The sequence below is a fragment of the Grampus griseus genome (assembly GCF_964374135.1).
Source record: "Grampus griseus genome assembly, chromosome: 10".
Taxonomy (NCBI): domain Eukaryota; kingdom Metazoa; phylum Chordata; class Mammalia; order Artiodactyla; family Delphinidae; genus Grampus; species Grampus griseus.
This window is the reverse complement of record NC_139004.1, coordinates 64,896,634-64,918,618: the sequence shown is the minus strand read 5'-3', so window position 1 is coordinate 64,918,618 and position 21,985 is coordinate 64,896,634. Positions and strand designations below refer to the sequence as shown.

At 53.2% G+C, this 21,985-nt stretch overlaps 2 protein-coding genes across 8 annotated transcripts; both read left to right on the top strand.

The window, feature by feature from the left end:
• Positions 1 to 2,501: 2,501 nt before the first annotated feature.
• Positions 2,502 to 13,897, top strand: SLC26A6 (solute carrier family 26 member 6). 7 transcript variants are annotated; one of them, XM_082663845.1, is made up of 21 exons: positions 2,514 to 2,584; positions 4,424 to 4,582; positions 4,665 to 4,804; positions 5,045 to 5,155; positions 5,704 to 5,867; positions 6,065 to 6,229; positions 6,307 to 6,459; positions 6,775 to 6,857; positions 6,942 to 7,089; positions 7,362 to 7,475; positions 7,647 to 7,724; positions 8,057 to 8,152; positions 8,244 to 8,350; positions 8,519 to 8,588; positions 9,566 to 9,658; positions 9,744 to 9,848; positions 10,189 to 10,281; positions 11,094 to 11,270; positions 11,479 to 11,533; positions 11,789 to 11,925; positions 12,149 to 12,306. In XM_082663845.1, the coding sequence occupies exons 1-21, from the start codon at positions 2,562 to 2,564 to the stop codon at positions 12,161 to 12,163; spliced, it is 2,286 nt and encodes a 761-aa protein (XP_082519971.1). In that variant the 5' UTR covers positions 2,514 to 2,561; the 3' UTR covers positions 12,164 to 12,306. The 7 variants fall into 7 exon arrangements, with proteins under 7 accessions (XP_082519969.1, XP_082519967.1, XP_082519971.1 ...); XM_082663844.1 differs by having other exon boundaries at positions 11,091 to 11,270; XM_082663842.1 differs by lacking the exon at positions 11,479 to 11,533 and adding an exon at positions 3,347 to 3,383 and having other exon boundaries at positions 2,539 to 2,584; positions 11,091 to 11,270; positions 12,149 to 13,897.
• Positions 13,898 to 14,896: 999 nt separating this feature from the next.
• On the top strand, positions 14,897 to 15,739 carry TMEM89 (transmembrane protein 89; the record flags this gene model as incomplete). The annotated part of the gene is made up of 2 exons (XM_082663660.1): positions 14,897 to 15,190; positions 15,554 to 15,739. The coding sequence occupies 2 exons, from the start codon at positions 14,897 to 14,899 to the stop codon at positions 15,737 to 15,739; spliced, it is 480 nt and encodes a 159-aa protein (XP_082519786.1).
• Positions 15,740 to 21,985: the final 6,246 nt, after the last annotated feature.

Below are 21,985 nucleotides of genomic sequence, written 5' to 3'. Positions count from 1 at the left end.
TATGCTTATGTTATTTTTCAGCTTTTCTGTCTCCCGGGGTTCTGAGGCTGGGCTGGGAGGGGGAGGGGGACAGAGGTGCAGAGGTGCAGAGTTTCGCCCCATTTGGGTCCCTGGCAATTTAATTGTTCTTTCATCTTACTAGAGTGGATTCAGACAGGAGGGGTAAATGCTCCCCCCACCCCATTCCCCAGTTGATCTGAATATTGTCAGGGCCCAAAGTGCAGAATTAGTCTTTGCTTTTTCTTGGATGTCCCACTGGCCAAACTTTTGGGACTGGGGGTTGGTCTTGGAAACAGGGGTCCTCTGACCTCCTCACAGGGGCTCGCTCATGCCGCCCCTCCCCGTGGATGTGTGTGTTTATTATGTGGAGTCCCTGCCACTTACTGCCTTATGACCCAGGACTGATGCTGTGGATGCTGGTGGAGCAGCAGATGTCATGTTTACAGATCAAGGCTTCCCTTTCTCCTGTGGGGAGGGGCTCAGGCCTCTATTCAGACATTCCTGCAGAGGGTGGATGGAGGGGTCACAGCCCCTGCCCCTGCTGTGAACAAACGTTGTGTGTGGTGCCATTTAATTCCCTGACACTGCCCCCTGCTAGAATTTATTCTGAAGGGTGGGGTAGGAGGGGGAGCAAGGGGAGCAAAAACAAGGGAATTAAAGACTCAGAATGTAGGTGCCACTGCCTCCCATGTTTACAGGAGCCTCCCTGGCCCTAGGCACCCGGGCTGCAGGAAGTGACTCTTCCATCCCTCCTTTATTCCCTTGTAAAGGGAAAAATGACTGTTAGGACCCTGTTCACAAACTCACTTTTATTACTTTGTCTGATGTCCAGAACTGGGGACTTTTAAATTTTGTTACTTTGTTTACAGGTCAAGACTTAAAACATTCAACTTTGTTTACAATTTAAAACTTTGAACTTTTACACTTTGTTTACAGTTGAGAATGTTTTTTTCCCTTCGTTTACAAGTGAAGGTAGAGAAAGTGGGAGAGGGGCTTGGAGGACCCACCTGTGAGGACCCTGAGCCTGGCCATCTTGAGGGGTTTCTAACCCCTAGCCCTAGCCCCAGGCCAAAGTTCAGCCCTGAGTCTCCTGCTGAGCAGCAGGCCTAGAAGGCCTCGAGAGTAGGCATCCTCTTCCCACTAGGAACAGTGGCCATGCAGGGTTGTGGAGGGTCCCTGCAGACACCCACCTCCTTCATGCATACTCTTGGGGGCAGTTTCCAAGAAGATTAAAAGTTCTACTTTACTGACTGGTGCCAAATCCCGCCAGCCAGGACCCCAGCTCTCCTTACCCAGAGAGACCCCAGCCCTTGAAGGGTTGAGGGGCCTGCTGTGGGGAGAGGGGGCTGTCCTTGCTATGTCCTAGGTTCTGTAGATGCCCCTCTCTGGGGGTCGTCCCCCTCCTCCAGCCCAGTGGCTCCTTTTCCTGTCTGTGTAAATTGTTCCGTGAAGCCGCGCTCTGTTTTGGGAATAAACTTCTATAGAAAATGGTTATTGCCTCATTCTGTTTGGGGGTGGGGGGTAGGAGGGTGGCTATGAATGATTCAGGCTGGGCTGACCTTTGGGAGAAATCTGAGCACTGCCCCCTCCCCCCTCCCCAAGAATATTCGGCTATTTTTAGCTCATTTCATTGGAGATTTGGACCAGGTTTCTATCTCTTTCATCCTGAATTCTGTCCCTTCGCCTTGAGGTTGGGCCTGAAGTATGAGAACAGGTGCTGAGAGTAAGGTCTGGTCAAGGCAGCAACATGATGGCTTCCTCAGTCCGCAAGGCCTGCAGCCCTGACCTGGCATTTGCCAGGGCCTTCAAACCGACCCTAGGAACTGCCCTCAGCCGGTTGACAGCACTGACCCCCCGCCAGCCTCTCAGACTTGGAGCTGCTTCCTCAAGAACTCAGGCAGAACGGGCCTATTGCCGGGCCAGTGTTATGTGCGGGGGAGGGGAACCTCGCAGCCTTTAAGGTCTGCGTGCCTAGCGTTGAAGGGAGGCCTTTGAGCCCCTTCGGTCTCAGAGACATGCCAGGTCTCAGGGGGAAAGCCTGAGTGAGGGTGGCGCCCTCAATTGGAGGCTTGAGAGGCCCCATGGACCCGGATACCCCACGGAGACATAAGGCTCTGGTCACCAGCCACAACCCTAGACATCCTGCTCCGCGTCCCGCGGGGACCCTCCGCAAGAAGCCGGGACCTGGTGGTATCGGCCCCACCCTACTCAGGGACCTGGGGCCGTGGCTACGGCCAGGCCAGCTCGGGTCCTTAGTCCCACTTCTGCGATAACAACCGGCTCAGGCAGGAGAGCTAGGCGGGCCACGAGGGGGAGCACAAGCCAAGCCGCAGGGGGAGGAAGGGGTTAAATCTCCCTCCTCAGGGTTCTCAGCGCCGGGAGACCGCCCCTTAGGCTCCGCCCCGGCACGCTGACTGGCCCAAGCCTTCCCCGTCCTGCCCGGGGATTGGCCCCTGGGAGCGCGCCTCAGGCCTCGCCCCCGTCCCGGCCCCGCCTTTCGGGCCGCCGCTGCCTCTCGCTCCAGCTGTGAGGACTATCGCCTCTCTGTTTGCCCACCCGCCATGGGGCTGTCGGAAGCACCGGGGTGAGTGCAGGGCGCGGCCCCGGTTCCCAGTGTTCGAGTCCGCGAGGCGCGTGCCACCCCTTGGCCCCCGAGCAGGCGACCGGCTTGGGTTAGCTCGGAAGGGGTACCGCCGAGTCCCGAGCAGGCGTTTCCCGTCTGCCGCGCCTCGGTTTACCGCTTTGTCGATTTTCTGCAGGCGGCTGCCCAACCGTAGCGAGGGATGGGGCGGGAGCCGGCGCGACTCCAGCCCCTGCGGGCTGTGCGGAAAGCCGCTCGAGCGCCGTCCGAGGGCTAGCCGGGGGCCGCCTCCCGGCGGCTGTGTGCAGAGGAGCCCCGGCCCAGGAGGTGCGCCGGTGCGGCGCGTTGGGGCCCGGGACGTGGCTGCTAGAGTGTCCATAGCCAGGGCCTGGGTCCACCCAGGGATGCAACTGGTGCGGGAATGTGCGCTCCGGCCCTTCTGGCCGCAGGCCCTACTAGAGGGAGGGGTCAAGGATCTAAGCCCCTCCCTCCAAGCACGGGTTCGACGGGGGGGGAGGGGGAGGGGTGGCGGGAGTGGGAGCCCTTAAAGACCTCGAGTGACTCACAGAGGAGGGGCCACGGGGCTCAAAGATCTCTGTGAGCCGGCAATGCCAAGAGTCTCTGAGGATCGTCCTTGCACCCACTCCACTCCATCCTCCAACGGGGACATCCAGGTTAGGGGCCCTTTCCAGGTGAGCTCCTGCCCCTCGGGTGGGAACCTCACCGTAGGTCAGAGCTTCTCACAGATCAGAACTTTCCTGACAGGTGAAGCCTTTCCCGGCAGGGGAGAGCTTCCCTCCAGGTAAGATTCCCCCCTCTGCGATCCATTCCCAGGCGAGAGTTTTCTCCCATTACGGGTGGGAGCCTCCCCCAGGTCAGAGCTTCCCTTAGGTGAGAATACTCTCGAGAAGAGAACCTTCTTGGCAGGTGAAAACTTTCCCTGCTAGTGAAAGCTTTCCCCCAGGTAAGCGCTCCCCCTCCAAGAGCTCCTATGCCCAAGTGAGAACTATTTTTGGGACAGCTTCCCCCCTTCCCCTCCAGATCTCCTATTCCCAAGTGAGATCTTTTCCCTTAATCAGGTGGTAGCCACTGGGCAGATCAGAGTTTCTCCCCAGGACAGAACTTACCTAGCTGGTGAAAACTTTCCTGTCAGGTGAGAGCTTCTCCTTAGGCGAGATCCTCCCGGAGATCTATTCCCAGGTGAGATTGACCCCCCTTGAATTGGGGGCTTCTCTTTCCAGGGGGAAAACTCTCCCTCCCGGTGAGAGCCATCCCCTGGCTTTCCCAGATTAGGCCTGAGTTTGTCCAGGTCTACAACCTGGACCCTGTGGCTGGAGGCCCGGGGGCAATCTTAGCCCCAACACTTTCCTTCTCATAGAGCCTTCTCATGTGAAGAGAGACTTGCCTGATTTGCTGGATTCCTTCCTTGCGTGTGCTCTCAGACAGCATGCGCTGGGCTCGTGGGGCAGCTGGATAAGGACTCGGACTGGACTGGGATTGGCTGGAGAAGAGTTGGGGCTGGGGGGAGGGGGCTGGGAGGGACAGTCAGCCTGGAACCTAGATTGGTGAACACTCAGGGCTGGACTGAAGTGTGGCTTGTGTTCATCCTGCTGCCTCTTTGTGGGAGACTTTGGCCCAGCAAGAGTCTTCCACCAGCCAAAGTTCAGGTACTGCCCCTGCCTGGGCCTGGGCATAGGGCCTGCAGGAGCCAGCTGGAGGGTTGGACCTACCTAGATCTTGGGACCTAGAAAAGTCAGTTGGGTGACTCTGTGGTCCCAGGTGGAGGTCTAGGGGAGGTTGGGCCAGGAGTGCCCTCACTGTGTCTCTGGCCTCACCACCCAGACAGAGGGACACACAGGCACTGCTGTCCACAACGCAGGCAATGGAGCTGAGGAGGCGAGATTACCATGTGGAGCGGCCACTGCTGAACCAAGAACAGCTGGAGGAGCTGGGGAGCCGGAGCTCAGCAACTGGGACCCTCCAATGGCGAACCTGGTTTCGGTAAGGCTGAGGTCGGGGGGACTGGGGGCACTGGCAGGACTCAGGTAGCCCCTGTCTGTGATACCTACCCTTGTGTCCCCAGGTGCTCCCATGCTCGGGCCCGAGCCCTTCTGCTCCAGTACTTCCCAGTTTTGGCCTGGCTACCCCAGTATCCTGTGCGTGACTGGCTTCTGGGTGACTTGTTGTCTGGCCTGAGTGTGGCCATTATGCAGCTACCACAGGGTGAGCCACCCTTGACCTGGAGACTGTACCCTCAACCCTTGGATGATGACCCCGACCCTTCAAGGCCCTGGCCTGTAATCTGTGAACCACTGCCTGCCCCCGCCTCCCCCCACCCCTCCGCCAAAAGCCAGAAACAAGATCCCTGCCCCTGGAACTATGGCCCATGACCCAGGGCTGGGATTTCCTCATCCTTTCAAGACCCTGGCCTCCAAGTCTACATTGCTACCATTCCACCTCCAGGCCTGGCCTATGCCCTCCTGGCTGGACTGCCCCCCGTGTTTGGCCTCTACAGCTCCTTCTATCCTGTCTTTATCTATTTCCTGTTCGGCACTTCCCGGCACATCTCCGTGGGTGAGTGGAGCCAGGAGGATGCCCACATTCCCCACGGAGGACAGGGTGAGGGAGGGCTGAGCAGGGCAAGGAAACGCAGGGAACAGGGAGGGAGGCATCGATGCCGGGCCAGTGGGAGACTGGCCCAAGGGTCATTCCAAGCAGGACTGGGCCTCTGACCGTGGAGACAGATTCAGGTTACCTAGAGGCCCTGACCCAGGAGGATATGGGTGGGTGAAGCATCTCAAGGGGCCCAGACTTGGCACAGACCTGAGAGCCTGAGACAGGCCATGCCCCCTTCCCCATTCCACTTTTCACAGGGGGAGTGGTCCTGAGCCAGTGGATACAGGTGGGACAAGGTAGATGATGCAGGGCCAACATTTCTAGCCACGCTCAAGAGGCTTTGAACTTAGAGTTCATACCTGACTGCCAGCGCTGCCTCTATTTGCACAGCAAGTCTAAGGATATTGGTCTAGAACTAGGTGTCTCCTGGCCTCTCTCTTAAGACCAGGACTCCAGGGCAGGGCAGTGCCCCCTACCCTTCAGACCACCCTGATCTGCCCCTGCAGGCACCTTTGCTGTCATGTCCGTGATGGTGGGCAGTGTGACAGAATCACTGGCTCCAGATGAAGCCTTCCTGCAGGCCTCGAACTCCACTGTTGATGTGGCGGCCAGAGATGCTGCTCGGGTGCAGGTGGCCTCCACACTCAGTGTCCTTGTTGGCCTCTTCCAGGTGCGGAGCAGTCAGGAGTACAGGCCCCTGACTGCCAGACCCACCCCTCACCCCATTTGCCAGGTCCCCTGAGTGTCTGGCCATCACCATCTTCCTCATCATCATCACTTATCCCCCTCTGCTCCCACCTGCCCTGGGCTCTGCTCCGGCCACCCCTAGGACCCTCTCCTCCCCTGACTGCCCTGTGCACCCCACAGGTGGGGCTGGGCCTGGTCCATTTCGGCTTCGTGGTCACCTATCTGTCAGAGCCTCTGGTCCGAGCCTATACCACAGCCGCGTCTGTGCAGGTCTTCGTCTCGCAGCTCAAGTATGTGTTTGGCCTCCATCTGAGCAGCCGCTCTGGGCCACTGTCCCTCATCTATGTGAGTGAGGGTGGGAGGAGGGAAGGGTGGGTGGGCCCAGGACCTTGAGTGCTGGCTGTGACCCCCCCTCCCCTCAGACAGTACTGGAGGTCTGCTGGAAGCTGTCCCAGACTGTGGTCGGCACCATGGTCACCGCAGTTGTGGCAGGGGTGGTTCTCGTGCTGGTGAAGCTGTTCAATGACAAGCTGCGGCGACAACTGCCCATGCCGCTCCCCGGGGAGCTGCTCACGGTTTGAATTCTGGTGGGGGGGAGGGGGGCAGGGGGAAGGGCAAGTGAGGAGTCCCTGCCGTGTGGGCGTCCCCCAGATAGTTAAAGACTAGTTGGTGTGGGCACTGAGGACTGGGGGGACCACAGCTGACAGCCCCTGACAGCATCTCCCTTTCCCCAAAATGGTGGTGTCCATCTTTTACCCTATCGCTGACTTCTGCCCACCCCTCTGAAGGTTTCGCTTCAGGCCTCTCTCTTTACGCCCAAAGTGATTTCTCCATCCCCCTTAATGGTGGTGCCAGCACCTACCTCCCCTGACTCTGTCCTCTCCCTGCAGCTCATCGGGGCCACAGGCATCTCCTACGGCGTGGGACTGCAGCACAGATTTGGGGTGGATGTCGTGGGCAAAATCCCTGCAGGGTGAGCTCCGGCCCCTGTCAGGTCAGGGAGGGTTGGGTGGCCAGGGCCACAACATTCCTTTGGCCTCACAGATGCCCCTCACAGGCTGGTGCCCCCAGTGGCCCCCAGCCCCCAGCTGTTCGCAAGGCTTGTGGGAAATGCCTTCGCCATCGCTGTGGTTGGTTTCGCCATTGCCATCTCGCTGGGGAAGATCTTCGCCCTGAGGCATGGCTACCGGGTGGACAGCAACCAGGTCTGGGGAATGGGATGTGGGACACGGAGCGGGCAGGTGTACAGAGACCCCAGGGCTTGGGGGGATGGAGTATCAGGTGGGAGACAGGGAAACAGCAAACAGATGTGCTGGGGCCACATGGGGGACTGAGGGTGGGAGAGCAGGACACACGGGACAGTGGCCAAGTCTTTGGGGGCTACTGAGTGCGGATGGAGGTTGGGGATGCATAGGCCTGGACACAGTGACCACGCACTGCTAGTGATGTGTCCTGACACCTGCACTACCCCCCTCAGGAGCTGGTGGCACTTGGCCTCAGTAACCTCATCGGGGGCATCTTTCAGTGCTTCCCTGTGAGCTGCTCTATGTCTCGGAGCCTGGTACAGGAGAGCACCGGGGGCAACACACAGGTGGGCTGCAGGTGTGGGCTGCAGGTGTGCATCTACACACACGCTGCTTTGCCTGGGTGGTCCTACACCCTGCTTTCCCCCCTCCCCCCTACTCCCCCTTCCCCCCTGCTCTCGCCTTCTTCTCCCCTACACTCCAGCCCACTCATCTGCCTGCTCACTCCCACTGTACAGGTGGCTGGAGCCATCTCCTCCCTTTTCATCCTCATTATCATCGTCAAACTTGGAGAACTCTTCCAAGACCTGCCCAAGGTGAGCTGCCATCCCGTACCCAGCCAGGCTTGAGGGCCTTGGCCAGGCCAGGGACTCAGATCAGTCAGTCAGGGCCTGGGTGAGGGGGAGGGATACAGGGTCATGCCCTGTTTTTCAAGCTTGAGATCTCTGGTTGAGATTTGGAGTCGACAGTCAGGGGTAAGAACCTTTGAGAGTCAGACCCAAGTTGTTAGGTTCGGGGGCAGGAGGTGGTTAGTGTCCCTCGGGGTCATACCCAGGTACTTGAGGACAGTCTGGCTCATGCCAGGTGGTCAGGGCTGTCAGCATCCTGCACCTCTCAGTCGCTCCTGGTGACCCTCCCCCTCCCCCAGGCAGTCCTGGCTGCTGTCATCATTGTGAACCTGAAGGGCATGTTGATGCAGTTCACCGACATATGCTCCCTCTGGAAGGCAAATCGAGTGGATCTGGTGAGAGGCCTGGGAGCCCAGGGGTGGGGTCAGGGCCTTCAGCCCCAGTGACCCTTCTAGACCCTGTTGACTACTACCCTTCTGTTTTTAGCTTATCTGGCTGGTGACCTTTGTGGCCACCATCCTGCTGAACCTGGACCTTGGCCTGGCAGTTGCGGTAGTCTTCTCCCTGCTGCTCGTGGTGGTCCGCACACAGCTGTGAGTCACCCCTCTGGTTCCCCCCTCATTCCAGCTGGTGAGAGAGTGAGGTCCACATTGGTTTCCCCCAGCTTTCCCACATCTTGGGGGGTGACCCAAGGCTCCTTAGAACCCCCTTATTGCCCCCTCTCTTAATGCCCCCCTCTTCTCACACTCTCTCTTTCACAGGCCCCACTACGCTGTCCTGGGGCAGGTGCCAGACACAGATATTTACAGAGATGTGGCAGAGTACTCAGAAGTGAGTGGCAGGGGCTAAGCCAGAGGATGGCGTGGATGGGGTAGGACAGAGGCAGACAGGGCCATCCCTTATCAGGTCCTTGCGTACTGGGCAAGGACACGGGGGTGGGGCGCTAAGGGTGCTTTGGTCCTTGGAATTTCAAGGGAGGAATTTGGGTCTCTGACCCCCATACTCAGAGTATGGGCCTTAGGGCCTGGGGGAGGAGTCTGTCTTAGAGGCAACAGTACAAGCCCCATCCCGCAGAGTAGCCCTGGGTCAGGAATGTAGAGGGGCAGGATCTGGGGCACGAGGATGTAGGGGAGGCTGTTTGCTGACCTGATCAGTGGGGTTACTGAATCTCCGTCCTTTACCTCCTGAGAAGTCTCACGTCAAGCCCTGGGAACAAAAGTGGGGGCTCTGGAATAAAACGAGCTCATTTTCCCTGATGGAGCCTTGAAGGCTGAGCATAGTATGATGAGGCAGAGTGAGGGAAGGACATGAGTGGAGAAGCTCAGCTGGATGGAAGGGGAGGTGGGGGGTGGCGCAGGGACATTGTTCAGGCCCAAAGGCCGAGCAGAGACCTGGAGTGTCCTGAGCAGGGTGGGAGCCGGGGAAGGCTTGGCTGGGCTGGCAGTTGAGGACGGTCTCTCTGTCCACATACAGAAAACAGACCCCAGTGCTGGGGTTGGAGACCCAAGGGGAAGCTAAGAGCCATTGAAACCTGGCCTGGGTATTGGCAGAAGGACAGGGGAGATGGGGTGGGAGAGGTTCAGGATGCCCTGGAGGAAGAAGCAGCAGCTCTGACAGGCCCAGCTGAGGGGTCAGGATGACCCCACCAGCTCCTGGGAGGGCATGGCCTACAGGCCGGGCCTCTGTTGGCTGGGAAGCAGAGGGTTGATGATGGCAGGTACCAGGGTACACAGGGGAGGAAAGAAAGAGAGCAAGATGCAGCTAGGAGAGACGAGGGCTCAGCCACCCCCAACCTGACCTATCCCCAGGCCAGGGAGGTCCCGGGCGTGAAGGTCTTCCGCTCCTCGGCCACCATGTACTTTGCCAACGCTGAGCTCTACAGTGACACGCTGAAGCAGAGGGTGAGGCCTGGGGTCCACAGGGGGAGGGGCAGAGGGTCTCTCACCTCCCCAGTGTCCACATCCCCTGCCCTGCCCTTTGCTCTAGTGCGGTGTGAACGTGGACCACCTCATCTCCCAGAAGAAGAAACTGCTCAGGAAGCAGGAGCTAAAGCTGAAGCGACTTCAGAAAGAGAATAAGCTCCCGAAACAGGCAGGGGCCCTTCTGACCCCACCCGGCCTTTCTCCCAGCCTCCTGGCTTCTTACCCTCATTCTTCATCCCTCCTCCTCTCTCCCTGATGCCCCCAGTGACCCTGCAGGTCAGGATTCTGCGGGCAGTCTTGTTTTTCTCCTGCCTCCTAAGCCAATGGTGGCGTTAACCATCACAGTCCTCTTTCCAAAGTAGGTCAGAACCCCACAGCCTTCAGCCTGGCTGCCCTGGGTCCCAAGCTTCAGCTCCTAGTCCACCTGCCTGCCCAAAGCCAGGGGGCGACACCAGACCTGCGTGGCCTGGTTGTCATATGACAGCTGGGACACCTCTTTCCTGGCCTAGGCTGCCGCCTCCAAGGGCACTTCCATTTCCATCAATGTCAACACCAGTGTCACAGACATTGAGAGCAACGATGTGGAGGGCTCCAAGGCCAAGGTGAGGCTGGAGGTGGGAGAGGGGCCAACCATGAGCTGCAGGGATGAGAGTGCCCATGTGTGGAGTGGAGTGATGGATCAGGTGCTCTACAGGGAGATCTCTAGTGATATGCCATAGAATTCTGCTTGTGGCTCTCTGGTCTGTAATCTGAGGCCTAGCCAAAGACCTTGCATTTGTGAATTCTACAAGACCCTGCACTCTGTATTCATGGGCAGAGGGAAGGGATTGGGCATGTGGGAAAAATCTGGGATCAAAGGGGACATGAATCTCAATTAGAGTCTCAGGCAGGACTTCCCTGGCAGGCCAGTGGTTAAGACTCTACGCTCCCAGTGCAGGGGCCATGGGTTCCACCCCTGGTCGGGAAGTTTCACATGCCGTGCGGCGCCCCCCTCCCCACAAAAAAGACTCAGGCAGGGTGCCAGGATATCTGTGTGTGCGCGTGTGTCCGTGTGTCTCTTTTGGTTTGTCCCCATCCTCAGTCAGTCACTCTGGCTGACTGAGGATGGGGTGTGGTCTCTGATGCCCTTCCTTCTTAAGTGTCCCTATTTAAATATGGGCCCAGGAAGTAACAGAGCAGTAGATGCATGTCTGTGTGTGCTCCCGGAGTCTGGGCACCCTCCCCTGTGTGTCCCCATGTGTCCCTCCTGTCTTTACATACAGGCTCCCTGTCTCCATATCCTCATGTGTCCACTGCATGCCCCATATACGTGGCCGTTTACACGTCTGATCCTGTGTGTCTCTGCACGTCTGTGTATGTTCCCTGCCTTCACCCACCGTGGGCGGCCCTTGCAGTGTGTCTGGTTTCCCAGCAGGTGAGCGCAGGGACTGAGCTAGAGGATACAGCAGCCAGGGGTCAAGAAGATGCCAAGGCCCCAGACATGTCCTCACTGAAGACCCTGGGCCTGCCTCAGCCAGATTTCCACAGCCTCATCCTGGACCTGAGTTCCCTTTCCTTCGTGGACACTGTGTGTCTCAAGAGCTTGAAGAATGTAAGGGGCTGGGGGCACCCCTAAGAAGGGCCTTGGGGGAGGACAAGGCCCTTCAGCCCTGACCCCATAACTAGCTCCAAGAGCCCTCTGAGCCTAACCCCCAACCCTCTGAGCTCCCCCTCTGAACTCCCTTCCCCCCCAGCCTGCCCAAGTGCCCCTTCGGAGCCCCTGAGCCTCCCTCTGAGTCTGGCCCCCTTTTCTGCTGCAGATTTTCCGTGACTTCCGGGAGATCGAGGTGGAGGTGTACATGGCCGCCTGCCACTGTGCGTGGGGTGGACACAGCAAGAGCAGTCCGGGGAGGGGGTGGGGATTCTGTCCAAGGAATCTGCCAGGCAGCACAAGGAAAAAGTCTTTCTCTGAAACTGGAGGTCAGAGGTGTCCTGGGAGGGAGGGGTCAAGGGTCAAGAGTTGGGGTTTAGCCATAAGCCTCAGGGGTGGTGGTCAGGGTGACATTCCGCCAGTGCCTGGGTGTTCCTGGGGGTTCTGCGGGTCAGGGGAGACCAACTCCTTGTCTACAGCTCCCGTGGTCACGCAGCTTGAGGCGGGGCACTTCTTCGATGCATCTATCACCAAGCAGCATCTCTTTGCCTCTGTCCACGATGCTGTCATCTTTGCACTCCAACACCAAAGGTCCAGCCCCGTCAACCCTGTTTTGGTGAGCTGACCTCTGTTGCTGAGCTCTGTTTGTTTATCTACTGCTTGTCCCATCCTGACCCCATTTCCAGGAAGTCCACCCTTCCTGGATGGCTCTGATTAGCTCTGCCCCCAGTAGATCCACTGCCTTCCCCTCCTGCCTTTAGAGGAAGCTGCTCCTGGGGGAGGGGGTAGTACGTGTCCTTCAGAAACTGACAGGAGCCTCTCCTCCTCTCCCTGCCCAGGTTACCAAACTCTGACCGTGCTGCCACCCTGCCTGAGACTGCCCACCTCCGGAGGTTGCGACCGGTTACCCGTGAGGACCCCCTACCCCTGGGCTGCCTCCAGATGTCACCCAGGAGTCCCCTCCGTACGCACACACATAACTCAGGGATGGAGGTTCTGGGACTCCAAGTTCAGTGCTCTAGGCCTGGGATAAGGCACTGGCCAAGTTGGAGGAGCATGCATGTTTTTAGTCTCAGGAATAAAGATTTGTTTGCCCAATGCCAGGCTCTGCTGTGGCTTGGTGGGGCCTTGGCAGGGGCAAGGGTATAGTCCATAGCCCTGGCTCCTGACCCTTCTTGTGCCCCAAAGTGGGAATTGGGGTTGGAAGCTGGGGGGAAAGTTCGGGGAGGGCAGGGTCAGGCAGGGGGAGTGTGGAGCAGGAGGGAGAGCTTCGGGGCTAGGCCCAGGGAGGGGGGCGTCCCAGGTCCAAGTTCCTCCCCAGCCAGGCACAGCCCTCGGCACCTGTGTCCTCGGCTGTAAAATGGTTGGAATCAGAGCTGCTTTTCAGGAATGACCTGTTCTCAGGGACCCCTGATGAGGTGCAGGCAGGCCTGGCGCTACTGGGCAGCCCCTGGAGGGTGTGGTGTGAACACCTGAGCAACCAGCTGAGGAAGCACAGGGTATTCACAGGTGTTGCCGGTCTGCACTGAGAAGTAAGAATATGGGAATTCCCTGGAAGTCTAGTGGTTAGGACTCAACGCTTTCACTGTCAAGGGTGAGGGTTCGATCGATCCCTGGTTGGGGAACTAAGATCCCACAAGCAGCACGGTGCAGCCAGAAGAAAAAAGAAAAGAAAAGAAAGGAAAGAATGTGCATGATTGATTTACTTGGGAAAAATGCTTATTTGTATAATTAGATCACCTGGGCTTTGCAGGTCACCATCAGCCAAGAACCACGTGTTGATTTCTACCATAAAACACCAACATCTGGGCATGTGGCCCAGTGGGCAGCAATGGGCCTTCAGGCCAGCTAATACTGAGTGACTGGAGGCCAGGGTGGGGGGGTCGAACCTTTCTGGGCCTCCGTATCCTCATCAGGAGAGCAGAAATGGTAATAGTACCCACTTCATGGGTTCCTCAATGAATATTAAATGAGTAAATGCCACAAACAGCTTGCAACAGTGCTGGGCTCGTGTCACCTGCCAAAACAAGTGAGCCTGCCATTCGCAGGTCCCGACCAGGTCCTGGGCTCTGTGCTGGACCAGTGGACAGAGGCTGTCCTGCCCTGCAAGTCACAGAGGCACCCCTTGCCTGGCTGTTTCTGTCCTGGCCTGTGTCACTGCCCTGCTCTGTGTTCGCAAATCATCTGTCCTTTCCCCACCCCCAAAACCTTGCCCAGGAAGTCAGGGCCCTTTGTCACACTGCCTCCAGACACCAGGAACAGCGCCGGGCACAAGGAAGTGCTTGGTAAATACTGGTTAAGTGATCCTATGTACTGGAGTGGAAGGTAAACCTCAAACGTGAACTTGCAGATACAGGCAGACCTTGTTTTATTGCACTTCACCGATACTGTGTTTTTTACAAATTGAAAGTTTATGGCCACCCTGAGTCAATCAAGTCTTGGTGCCATTTTTCCAACATCATTTGCTCACTGCATGTCACTGTCACATTGTGGTAATTCTCAAAGTATTTCAAACTTCTTCATTATTATTATATTTGTTAGGATCTATGATCAGTGATCTTTGATGTTACTACTGTGACTCGCTGAAGGCTCAGATGATGGTTAGCAATTTTTAGCAATAAAGTGTTTTTTTAAATTAAGGTATGTACTTTTTTTTAGACATAATGCTACTGCACGCTTAATAGACTACAGTGTAGTGTAAACATAACTTTTATATGCACCGGGAAACTGAAAAATTTGTGCAACTCGCTTTATTGTGGTGGTCTAGAACCGAAGCACAGTATCTCCAAGGTATACCTGTACTTGGAAATGCTTTGAAGAAAATGAAACAGGGTCAGGAATTCCCTGGCAGTCCAGTGGTTAAGACTGCACTTCCATTGCAGGGCGCACGGATTCAATCCCTGGCCGGGGAACTAAGATCCCACATGCCACAATGCGGCCAAATAAATAAATAAAACAGGGTCACGTGAAAGAGAAGGGACTGTGTTACCCAGGATGGTCATGGGAGGGAGACTCAGGGAGCAGGTGACACTTGAGCTGAAATGCAGCTGTGAGAGTTCTCTTTCTAGGACAGTGCTCCTAGTGTAGGGAACAGCAGGTGTGTTCAAGGAACACCAGGGAGGCCTACAAGAGGCAGGAGGGGAGACCAGAGCACAGAGCACCTCACAGGCCAGGGTGAGCCTTCAGGCTTTATTCAGAGTGCGCACCCACATTTTTGAGTGCTCCCTGTGCTGCGATGTGGACCACGGGGCTGAGTCTGGGCATAGGGGAGCAGGGAGCAGCTCTGTGTGCTTAGCTTGGTTGGCCTGGCGTTGGTGCTGCCACTGGTGGAGAGCATGTTAGATGTATATTAGATGAGGAGGAGGGAGAGGGGGAAGGAAGCATTCCTTCATTCCTGGGCCCCAAGCCTGCCCTCCTCCCTGCCCTGGAATCCCACCCCACCCACCCCGCCCCATATTTTCTGGCCAGGCCACCCCTCCTGAAAGCCATGGGCCCAGCTGGAACCTACTGCCTCACCTGCCCCTGGGGGAGGAGTGTTTGCCCGTTGCCAGGCGCCCAGGTTCCGGCCCCTAGTACTGGCAGCAGCCATGCTGCACGCACAGTCCTTCCTGCCATGGCTGCTTCTGCTAGCGATGCCTGTCCGCACCCACACCTGGTCACGGCCCGTGTGGTACCAGGTGGGGCTGGACTTACAGCCCTGGGGGTGCCAGCCAAACAGCCTGGAGGGTTGCAAGGGCAGCCTGGGGTGTCCTGGCCATTGGATGGGCCTGGGGGTGAACCGCATCTACCCAGTGGCTGGGGTCACTGTCGCCACTACCATGATGCTGATGCTCAGCCGTGCGGTGATGCAACGGCGGCGCTCACAGGCCACTAAGAGTGAGGTGAGCATGGCACTGCTCTGTCCCCACAGCCTCCTACTTCTGTTCATACCCAATGAGCTCATAATTCTCTACCCATCCTCCCACTCATGTCTTCTGGGCCTCCTGCTGCCCCTCCCCCATCACTCACACCCCAGGGTCCCTACAACTGTCCACACCCAACAGTCCCTGCATTTCCCATGGGTAGTACCCTGCCCCATCCTCCCTCTTTAATATCCCTATTCCTCATCCAGCCTCCATGGGTCCCATGACCATACTAGGCCACAACAGACCCTCCACGATCCTCCATCACCCTAAGTCCCCTTTCCCACCACACCTCTGTCCTGTTCCTCTGTTCTCACTCCTGCCTTTTTGTCCTATCCTCAGCATCCGCAGGTGACGGCTAGCCCCTGTGCACCCTGGAAACGACGGGCCCCGATCTCAGACCGTGCCCTACTCCGTGGGGTCCTGCATATGCTGGATGCCCTCCTGGTCCATATTGAGGGCCATCTGCAGCGTCTAGCCACCCAGCAGCGAACCCAAATAAAGGGGACTCCTGCCCAGAGCGGGTGACCCAACATACTCCTCTCTTTGCCTGGTGGCTTGTTGGGGCGGGGATGGCCTGAGGCTCTGGGCCAGGCTCAGGTCTGTGTGTCTTATTCTCTCCAGGCCTGTCTGGACCCTGTGCCCCTTTTCTACTTTTAGAGCCAGCACACCCATCGAGGCCTCGGTGCCCATCAATGGCTGGGCAGGTGGGGCCCAGGCTGGCTCACCCTGCTCCATTGCCCACACCAACTGACCCCTCCTCTCTAGGGATCCCACTCATAAATACAACTGCTCCTCTGGGGCTCCTCAGGGGCCCCCAGTGTGGTGGGAGAAGACTTGGCCATCAGGGCAGATGTGGGTGGTCCAGAGAGGGCAGCCCAGAGGTGACCACCTGGCTGAGTCAGGAGCTAGGGCTCCTGGTTGAGCCTGCGGGGCCTGAGCTGGGGCTGGGGGTAGAGGGAGGGCCCTGGCTGCCTTCATCTTTGTGACATCTCAAACATGCTTTGGCACCTAAGTGGCCCTTGCTCTAAAGCCCCTGGAAGTGGGATGAGGGCTGAACCTCCCCAAAGGGGCCCTCATCTGCTTCCTCCCTTCCTTCTACCATAGGCATCAGGATCTGCTGATGAACAGAACAGGCTCCTCCCTCACCCACTCACAAATAGGGGAGGGTAGAGGTGGTGATGAAGCAGACTCAAAAACTCAATTCCTCTGCAGAGAGTTGTGCTGAGCCAGTTGGAGTAGGGCAGGTGTGGGCTGACTGCTGGGACCTGAAGGGTGAGTGGGGTGATGAGAGGAGGGGGAGAGTGCTCCAGTCAGAAGGATATGCACATACAAGGGCCAGGTGGGGAAAGAGACCTTGACCTGTTCCATGAACTATAAGATGGTCAGGATTTCAGGGAAAAGAAGGAATTCTGGAACACAGGAGAGGGCAGGCTGGGAAGAGACAGGAGTTGGTGTCTCCTAGGGAGGCTGTGGTAGGCAGGATAATGGCCCTCAAGATGTCCTTGGAGTCTGTGAATATTTTACAGTACATGGCAAAGAGGATTTTGCAGATGGAATTAAGTGAAAGACATTAAAATGGGAAGATTATTCTGGATTATTTTGGTGGGCCCAGTGTAATTTCATGAGCCCTTAAAAGTGGAAGAGGAGGGCAGGAGAGTTGGTCGGATTCAAAGTGTGAGAGGTACTAATAATCCTCTGCTGCTGGCTTTGAAGGTGGTAGAAGAGATCTTCCACCACCCAAAGATCCAAGGAATTCAGATGGCCTCTAGAAGCTGGGAATGACCCTTGGGTGATAGCCAGCAAGAAAACAGAAACCTCAGTCCTTCAACCACTATGATCTAACTTCTGCCAATAAACTGAATGACCAAGGACACATTCTCCCCTAGAACCTCCAGAAAGGAACACAGCCCTGCTAATGTCTTGATTTTAGCCCAATGACATCCATGTTGGATTTTGGGCCTACAGAACTGTGAGATAATAAATTTGTTTTGTTCTAAGCCATTAAGTCTGTGGTGATTTGTTATGGCAGCAATAGAAAACTACTAAGTATTGGTATCAAGAGTGAGAGGTACTGCTGTTAACAAATCCTAAAAATGTGGAAATGGCTTTGGAATTGGGCAGTGAGCAAAGTCTGGAAGAATGTCAGGGAGCATAATAGAAAAAGCCAAAACTACCTTCAAACAACTGTTAGCAGAAATTTGGACATTAAGAATGCTGCCATTGAGGGCTCAGAAGAAAATTAGGAACATGTTATTGGAAACCAGGAGTAAAAGGAATCTTTGTTAAATAGTTGTAGGAAGCTTAGTGGAATTATAACCCGTATTTGGATGGAAAGCAGAACTTGTAAATGATGAATTTTAATATTTAGCAGAAAAAATTTCCAAGTGAAGTGCTGAAGGTGCCACCTGATTTCTTCTTGCTGAAAAACATTGCTGAAAGAAATTTTAAAAGACCTAAATAAATAGAAAGACATTCCATGTTCTTTGATTGGAGGACTTAATACTGTTAAAATGGCAATACTACCCAAAGTGGTCTACAGATTCAGTGTAATCCCAGTGAAAATCCCAATAGTGTTTTATAAGAGAAATAGAAAAACCCATCCTAAAATTTATCTGGAATCTCAAGGGACCCTGAATAGCCAAAACGATCTTGGAAAAGAAGAACAAAGTTGGAGGACTCAAACTTTCTGATTTCCAAAATGTACTACAAAGGCACTGTAATCAAAACAGTGTGGTGCTGGCATAGGAATAGACATATAGACCAATGAAATAGAACAGAAAGCCCAGAAATAAACCTTCCCATATATATTCAGTTGATTTTCAATAAGAGTGCAAAGACCATTTAATGGGGAAAAGATAGTCTTTTCAAAAAATGGTGCTGAGAAAACTGAATATCCACATGCAAAAGAATGAAGTTGGACCCTTACCTTACATCATATACAAAATTAAGTAAAATGGATCAATGATTTAAATTTAAAAGTTAAAACTATAAAACTTTTAGAAGAAAACATAGATGGAAATCTTCATAATCTTGGAGAAGGCAATGATTTCTTAAGTATGACATTAAAAGAACAGGTAACAAAAGAAAAAATAGATAAATTGTACTTCATCAAAATAAAAAATTTGTGCATCATAGAACACTATTAAGAGAGTAAAAAGACAGCTCACAAAATGGAAGAAAATATTTGCAAATCATATATCTAAGGAGGGACTAATATCCAGAATACCTAAAGAATTCCTACAACTCAACAACAAAAAAACAAACAAATTCAAAAATGGGCAAAGGACTTGAATAGACATTGTCTAAAGAAGATATACAAATGGCCAATAACCACATGAAAATATGCTTAACATCACTAGTCATTATGGAAATACAAATCAAAACCACGAGATATCATGTCACCCCCATTAGGATGGCTATTGGAGAATAACAAATATTGGTGGGAATGTAGAGAAATTAGAACACTTTTGCATTGCTGGCAGGAATGTAAAATGGTACAGCCACTACAGAAAACTGCTTGGTGGTTCCTCAAAAAGCTAAAAATATAATTACCATATGATCCAGCAATTCCCCTCCTAGGTAAATACCAAAATAATTGAAAGCAGCATCTCAAACAGATGCTTGTATGCCAGTGAGTGTTCATTGTAGCATTATTCACAATAGCCAAAAGGTAGAAACAGCCCATGTCCACCAACAGATAAATAGATAAACATCATGCTAAGTGAAATAAACCAACGATAAAAGGACAATGTTGAAAGATAAACTGAGGCATGTTTAAAAATTTTAAGTTATTTGAGCAAAAATTGATTCAAATCAGGCACATCCAATCTAGCAGATAGAAAAGAACTCCAAGGTGCTGAACAAAAATGAAAGATTTTGGGCTTCCCTGGTGGCTCAGTGGTTGAGAGTCCGCCTGCCGATGCAGAGGACACAGGTTCGTGCCCCGGTCCGGGAAGATCCCACATGCCGCGGAGCGGCTAGGCCCGTGAGCCACGGCCGCTGAGCCTGCATGTCCAGAGCCCGTGCTCCACAACGGGAGAGGCCACAGCAGTGAGAGGCCCGCGTACCGCAAAAAAAAAAAAAAAAAAAGAAAGAAAGATTTTGATAGGCAAAAGGGAGTGGGAACAAGGATACTATAGTAGGCAAAAAAAGCAGGTTGGTTATTGCAAAGTTACTTTCCTTTAGGGGATGTCACAGTATAACAGGCAGATGACCTGATCAAATAGTGTTGATCAGGAGACTCCTGATAGACTGGTTTAAGATTCCATTTCTGGGAGAGCCCAACTAAAATTAAGACTTGGTTTGGTGGCATGGGGCTTAGCATAAGCGACTCTATTTTGGGCCTTTTATTTTTTTAACAACAAAACTCTATGATCCCAGTTATATGAGGTACCTAGAACAGTCAAGTTCATAGAGACAGAAAGTAGAATAGAGGTTGTCAGAGATTTGAGGAAGGGGGAAATGGTGAGTTATTGCTTAATGGATATAGAATTTCTGTTTGAGATGAGGAAAAAGTTTTGAAAGTAGACTAGATAGTGATAATGGTTGCACAACTTTTTTTTTTTTTTTTTGGCTGCACTATGAGGCTTGCGGGATCTTAGTTCCCTGGCCAGGGATTGAACCCGGGCTCCAGCAGTGAAAGTGCTGAGTCCTAACCACTGGACTGCCAGGGAATTCCCTGCACGACATTTTGAATGTAATTAATACCACCGAACTGTATAATGTTAAGATGTAATAATGGTTAAGGTGCTAAATGTCATGTATATGTTAGCACAATTTAAAAACTAAAATTAAAATAAAAGAAAAAATATCTAGAAGAATAAGCTGAAGTGTATATCAAATATTGAGTGAGGAGAGTAAGGTGAGTGCCAGAGCCCTCTCAGGCAGCCCACATGGACCTGCTTTTACAGTTTTGAGACTCTCTGGGGGGAATAAAGGGAGTCTCAGAGATGGATAGAGAAATGAGGCCTGGTCAAGAATTGTTACAAAATTCAGTTTGCAATTTAGGGGGAAAAAGGGTATTTTGGTCTCACCTCACCCCATAGGCCAAGTAAATTCCAGAAGATCAATGAGTCATCAAAGACTCTTGCCAAATCATTGCAATGACCACTGCTTGTACTTGACCTTTTAGCAGCATTTCCTTTTTGACCAATCTCTTGAAACATATCCGTCCCTGGGCATCTACCACATCACACTTCTTGGTTGTCTCATTGTCCTTCCCTTCTCACCCCAGGGTAGCAGTGGGGTGGGGAAAGGGGGGGTTAGGTAACTGGATTAGAAATTATTGGATTTGCTAAAAGATTGGGTGTGGATTTTGAGAGAGAAGAGTCAAGGATGACGCCTAGATTTCTAGCCTGAGCAATTTGGTTAACGGAAGTGTCATTTACTGAGATGAAGACAATTATGGGAGGAACAGGTTTGGGAGGAAAAGTAAAGAGTTCAAGTTTAGCATATTTTTTCCCCCCACCCCGGCCGTGCTGCACAGCATGCAGTATCTTAGTTCCCCAACCAGGGATCGAACCCGCGCCCCCTGCAGTTGAAGTGCGGAGTGCAAACCACTGGACCGCCAGGGAAGTCCCAGCTTTAGCATGTTTAATTGAGAGGTACAGGGAGGTAGGACAAGAACAGGAGAGCATGGGAAACTAAAGGTGGAGAAGGGATGAGGCTCTAAGGAGGAAAAAGTGGCCAATCACTTTAAACAAGACCGAGCACTGGCCATTAGATTTAGCAACATGGAGCTCATTGGTTACCTTTACAGGTGTGGTTTTGGAGGAATGAATTGGGGATGGTATTGGAGTGGGTTTGGGAAAGAGTGGGAGGAGAGGAATTGGAGGCAGTGAGCTCTTTGGGGGAGCTCTGCTAGAAGGAAGGTGCACAATGCGCTGGTCACTGGAAGAGGTTGTGTCACAGGCAAGAGGAGTCTAAGGAGACATGACAACAAAATGGAATGTGGTATCCTGGATAGGATCCTAGAACGAAAAAGGATATTAGGTAAAAACTAAAACTAAGGGAATCTGAATAAACTATGGACTTCAGTTAATAATAACATGTCAATATTGGTTCATTAATTGTAACAAATGTATCACAATAAGGTAAGCTATTAATAGGAATAACTGTGCATGCCTGTACGTGGGCAGGGATATATGGGAAATTCTGTACCATCTGCTCAACTCTTCTGTAAATATAAGACGGTTCTAAAAACTAGTTTTTAAAAAACTAATTAGGAGATTCTATTTCACTTTATTTTTTCATGTCAAGATCATAACATAATTTTAGTTCACAAAATATTTATCAGTGCACACTTAAGCATCTTCTGTCTGATTTTTATAAAAGAAAGTTTTGAGTGATATTTTGTAAGATCACAGAAAACCTCATATACCTGTAAAAGGAAGTACAGTTCAGAAATATGCTATTATTTCAAAAGCAACAAACATTTTTTGTAAAAAATTTATTTTTATTTTACTTTTTTATTTTTGGCTGAGACCCGCGGCTTGCAGGATCTTAGTTCCCCAACTAGGAATTGAAACCGGGCCACTGCAGTGAAAGCGCAGAGTCCTAACCACTGGACCGCCAAGGAATTCCCTAAAAATTTTCAATTATGTATTAAAATAATACAGAAGTGTAAAAATGGTAGCCTCTTTTCCCTTCCCCTGAATTCATTTTCTGTAAGTCACCTGAATGAGAGTTTAGAGTGAGTTCCTCTGGATTTTTTTCTATGTAGCCTATTAGAAAAAGCACTTCGTTTTGTTTTGTGTGTGTTTTGTTTTCCAA

Coding starts and splice junctions, on each gene's coding strand:
- SLC26A6 (XM_082663839.1), top strand. CDS start 2,562: ATGGGGCTGTCGGAAGCACCGGG. Junction 6,230..6,306: donor GGCCACTGTCCCTCATCTAT/GTGAGTGAGGGT, acceptor CCCTCCCCTCAG/ACAGTACTGGAGGTCTGCTG. Junction 9,659..9,743: donor GTGACACGCTGAAGCAGAGG/GTGAGGCCTGGG, acceptor CCTTTGCTCTAG/TGCGGTGTGAACGTGGACCA.